This window comes from Sinocyclocheilus anshuiensis, unplaced genomic scaffold, assembly GCF_001515605.1.
Source record: "Sinocyclocheilus anshuiensis isolate Anshui unplaced genomic scaffold, SAMN03320099.WGS_v1.1 scaffold985, whole genome shotgun sequence".
Lineage (NCBI taxonomy): Eukaryota > Metazoa > Chordata > Actinopteri > Cypriniformes > Cyprinidae > Sinocyclocheilus > Sinocyclocheilus anshuiensis.
Genome location: NW_015557117.1, coordinates 694,268 through 698,948, shown reverse-complemented (window position 1 = coordinate 698,948; position 4,681 = coordinate 694,268). Strand labels below are relative to the sequence as shown.

Below are 4,681 nucleotides of genomic sequence, written 5' to 3'. Positions count from 1 at the left end.
TTGGGTTTGAGACTTTAGTCTTTGCAACTTTAGGGATCTTATCTATTCACGAACAGCTTGTAACACTCCAAATAGAAAGGAAAACTTGAAATCGCATCATATGACCCCTTTAAAAAGGCAAGAGGACAAGGAACAGAGAATGATTGTGTCATCTGATTACTTTTAGAAGAATTTGCCCAAGTTGAATAAGACACCTCAGCAAGGTGCCATATACCTCAGTGGGCACAGACGGCGGCTTAAAACTGTGCTGAGACCACCAGAATACAAGATATGCTTGAAGTAGTGCCGTCACTGAATGTGGACTGATAATCTTCTTATGGCCTAGTCAGCTTAAAAAAAAAAGAAGCTTTTTCAGTTCATGTGATGACTAAACAGCAACACAAACTGGATTCCAACTGCATTTCATCAGCATTACTTCACCTATTAATCTGGTTAACACAAGTCACACTCAAGTTTTAACAGTGGTATTATGCTAAATCTCTTTAGTATGTGACTAATAAATTAACTTTATTATAGGATGTAATTCTAGGTTATTAGGATGCCATTCTAAATGTAAAATTATCTGGTCAAATAAAATGATGCACTGATTTAACTGTTTTTTTTACATCTTATAAGCTTATATCTTACAATTGAATTTTTTTCTCAGAATTGCAAGTTTACATCTCACAATTTTGACTTTTTTCTTGTAACTCTTGAGTTTACACCTCTCAATTCTGACTTTTTTCTCAAAATTATAAAAATTATTCTAAATTTATAAACTATGAATTAACTTTTTTTATGTGAGGGCGAAAATAAACTTCTCTATATATATATATATATATATATATATATATATATAAACTTTTGCCTTTCACAGTTGTGCTAAGCAGCATATGGGTCACTTTATAGCATATGAAAGAGAGACCAGAGCACATCAGGCCCCTCTCAGCTAAATAAATCCTAGTTAGTTCCAAAAACCCATGACATCATTTAGGAGTTTAGTGGAGGAGGGAGTGGTGAATAGCGCATCATAATTAATGACACATTCTGTGCAGCTTTTATATGCTGGAGCTGTTTAAATTTTTACCATCTTTTACGTCAGCCCACACCCCTGTACTGCTTTATGTCTATTCTTTATGTTTTCGTCTACATGACAACTGTTTAATGGCATGCAATTAACTGTTATGAGACAAAAAACAAATGTAATCAACCCATAGACAGCATTCTAACGACAGCACAAACCCTGGAGTGATCCTGGAGTCCTCATTTAAACTGAGTGTGTATACATTGGACAGCACTAGGCAAATACATGCCAGGGCCCCAAAAAAAAAAGGCCAAGAGGACGTGGCAAATAACTTGAGTTTTTGGAGCACAAGGGCGGTATTCACTCCAAGACTGAAGCCCTTTCTGTTTCAGTTTATAACCCAGACTCTTATTCTGCTAATAGTTTACTAGCTGAACCACACGAATGTGATGTCACAATGTCAAGTATTATAATTAGTGTGTCATTCTCCTTTGATCATAATATAATACATTTTATCTGTCCACTTGTATTAGGCGCCCTTAGTATCACTGCAACTGGGGACATTATAATTTCTATAACTACTATGTGCAATTTATTAAATTACACTCCCATGAAATGCACTTTTAAACTTATAAACCAAAGCTCCCATGCAAAGTACTTTAACTTGTGCAGAATTTAGGCAATGCAACCTTTTTATCCAGCATTCATATTACTTTAAGTCAGCAAAAAAATGGGGGTAAATATTCAGCTGAAAAGACTGAACAATAAAGAGAAGTGAATGTTGGAATGAGTTTCCACTCTGGTCCAATACTTCCTGTTCACTGCTGGCCAGATGAAATAAGAGCAAAACAATCCCCATTATGCAGGAACAGCTGTGCTCCCCATCAGGGGAAGGAAACCCATTCTCTACAGTATATGCGCTCAGAATGTGTGACATTCCAGTGAAATCACATACACACTTCAGTGCATTCACAAAGGTAGTAAGTATATCAGTGATTCTGAGAGTGCTGCAAAGGAGCAGTGGAATGCATACCTGAATATGAATATGAAAAAAAATGGAAATTGTGGTAATACTTACATTACAGTCTCCATGTCATACACATTAGAAGGTCCCACTTTATATTAACTTTCTTTAACTACCATACTTAAATAAGTGTTATAGGTACAATGTGTTTATTGTGTTTATGCTACAGTATATTGCTTTTCAGGTGGGATACAGGTAAGATTAGGGAGAGGATTCATGGTATGGTTAGGTTTAATAGTGAGTTAAGGTAGGGTCAACAGTGTAATTATACACTCTAAAAAATACTGGGTTCAAAACATCCCAACCGCTGGGTCAAAACAACCCAATAGCTGGGTTTGTCCCTTTTTAACCCAGCGCTGGGTTATATTTAACCCAGCATTTTTTAGAGTGTAGATGTGATTACAGAGATGTAATAACATGCAGGTATTTTTAAATGTAAGTACAATGTAAAAACATGTATAGGTATGTACACAATAAATGCATTGTATGTCATGCCATAGTAGTTCCTGACACTTATATATAAAGGGGGCCCTAAGTTATTAAATTTGCACTTAGGGCTAAATAAAAAAATGTGCTGATATTTAATACAACTGTTGCTTATGTGATATTTCTTAAATATTAAAGGAACAGTTCAGCCAAAAATGAAAATTTGCTCAAATTTACTCACCTTCAGGCTAACCAAGATGTGGATTAATTTATTTTCTTCATCGGAAAAGATATGAAGATATTTTGCATTACATCACTTGCTCACCAATGGATCTTCTGCAGTGAATGGGTGCCGTCAGAATGAGAGTTCAAACAGCTGATAAAAACATCACAATTATCCACAAGTAATGCACACAACCCCAGTCCATCAAATAACGTTTTGTAAAGTGAAAATCTTTTCTTTTTTTATAAGAAATAAATCTATCATTAAGGCGTTTTAACTGGAAACCATTGCTTCTGGCCAAAATACGAGTCCATAATATGAGTCCATCCACCAACATATATGTTTAGTACTGTTTTGGACTGTTTTCGCTTGTATATAGTGCTTGATCTGTGTATATTTCTTTCCTGATCCAAGACAACTTTTTTTCAGACAAGGCAACTTTTTCACTTGAGAATGCAATATTATGCTTAGAGGACTCGTATTTTAGCCAGATGCAACATTTTGATGTTAAAAACATTAATGATGTTAATGATGGATTTGTGTATTACAGCTTTTCTCCTCACAAGACGTTGAACATTTGTAGACATGGTTTTATCAGCTGTTTGTACTCTCATTCTGACGGCACCCATTCACTGCAGAGGACCTACTGGTAAACAAGTGATGAAATGCTAAATTTCTCAATTCTTTCCGCTTTCCGCTCTACATCTTGGATGGCCTACATTAACTTTCAGGAAATTTCCATTTTTGGAAACTATTGTTTTATTTAACCTGTATCATTACAACAAGGTTGACAAAATGATAATAAAGTACATGGTTCATTATTCAGTATTTGACATGATGTGTAGCCAAGTATGGTGCCCCATGCTCAGAATATGTGCTCTGCATTTAACCCATCCAAGTGCACACATATAGCAGTGAGTAGCAACCATACACACACACCCCCAGGAGCAGTGGGCATCCATTTTTTTGTTGGGACGCCTGGGGAGCAGTTGGGGGTTCAGTGCCTTGCTCAAGGGTCTCACCTCAGTCATAGTATTGAAGGTTGAAGACAGCACTGTACATTCACTCCTCCCACCTACAATCCCTGCCAGTACAGCGACTCGAACCCCCAGCCTTTGAGTTACAAGTCTGACTCTCTAACCATTAGGCCACAACTGCCCCATTTATTTATGTAAATGCACAGCAGAGTGACTACGTAAACAACATGGAAATATTAAACAGCTATTGCATGACGATCAGCTGCGGGTTGACTGATCATAAGTGGGGTTAAAGGTGTGGTGGGCATGTGGTAGGTTTGGGTGGGTGTGCACTCTGCATCAAACTGTATAACATAAACTGATGACATTTCCTGCACTGCAGTAGTTCTCAAACGCATGTTTGATGTGTTTATTAAAGTTATTATTAGTTAAGGTTATTCTTGGAATTCAATTGCCTGCAATAACATATATTGACATAATAATTTAGTGGTTAGACGCTGAATTTGACTTCAAAAAATAATGCAAGAAATTTGGGGAAAAGGAAAAAAGAAGAGAGAGAAAGTCCCATTTAATTAGGCTATACTCAACTTATTAGTCTCAGCACTAGACATAAGATGCAATCGTTAGTTCCACAGACTTTATAGTATTAGATGGAAGCCCGTTTACCTCGTATGTAGCTTATTTTACTCTCGTCCAACAGACTGGATGAGGATGCTCCCATTGTTCAGCGTGGTTTGTCAGCGGTCCCGAGCGGAGGCTTTTTCCCGTTTGTCCGATTCGGTTTTGAAGCGTCGGATAATGACGAGCGCAAATAAACTGTGACTCAAGCATCTCACACTTCCTCAAACTACAGCGCCGCCCGCGTACCCTCTCAGCTCTGTCAACATCTGTCAACAGGCAGCTTTGGCCATTTTTATAGAGCAATGTTTTGACGTTAGACTGCCTTGTTACTTTATTAATGTATTTACGGATATTTGCAATATAGCCTACACCTCTTTGTATATTACCGCGAAAAAAAGTTATTTTGA

General features: G+C 37.1%; 1 protein-coding gene across 1 annotated transcript in view; it reads right to left on the bottom strand.

Moving 5' to 3' along the window:
* LOC107677773 (protein Niban-like) overlaps positions 1-4,438 on the bottom strand; it is a 27,773-nt gene extending 23,335 nt beyond the window's left edge. The window contains exon 1 of the mRNA XM_016472794.1: positions 4,320-4,438. Within this exon, the coding sequence (XP_016328280.1) occupies positions 4,320-4,374 (55 nt within the window). The 5' untranslated portion in view covers positions 4,375-4,438. The remainder of the gene's footprint in view (positions 1-4,319) is intronic.
* Positions 4,439-4,681: the final 243 nt, after the last annotated feature.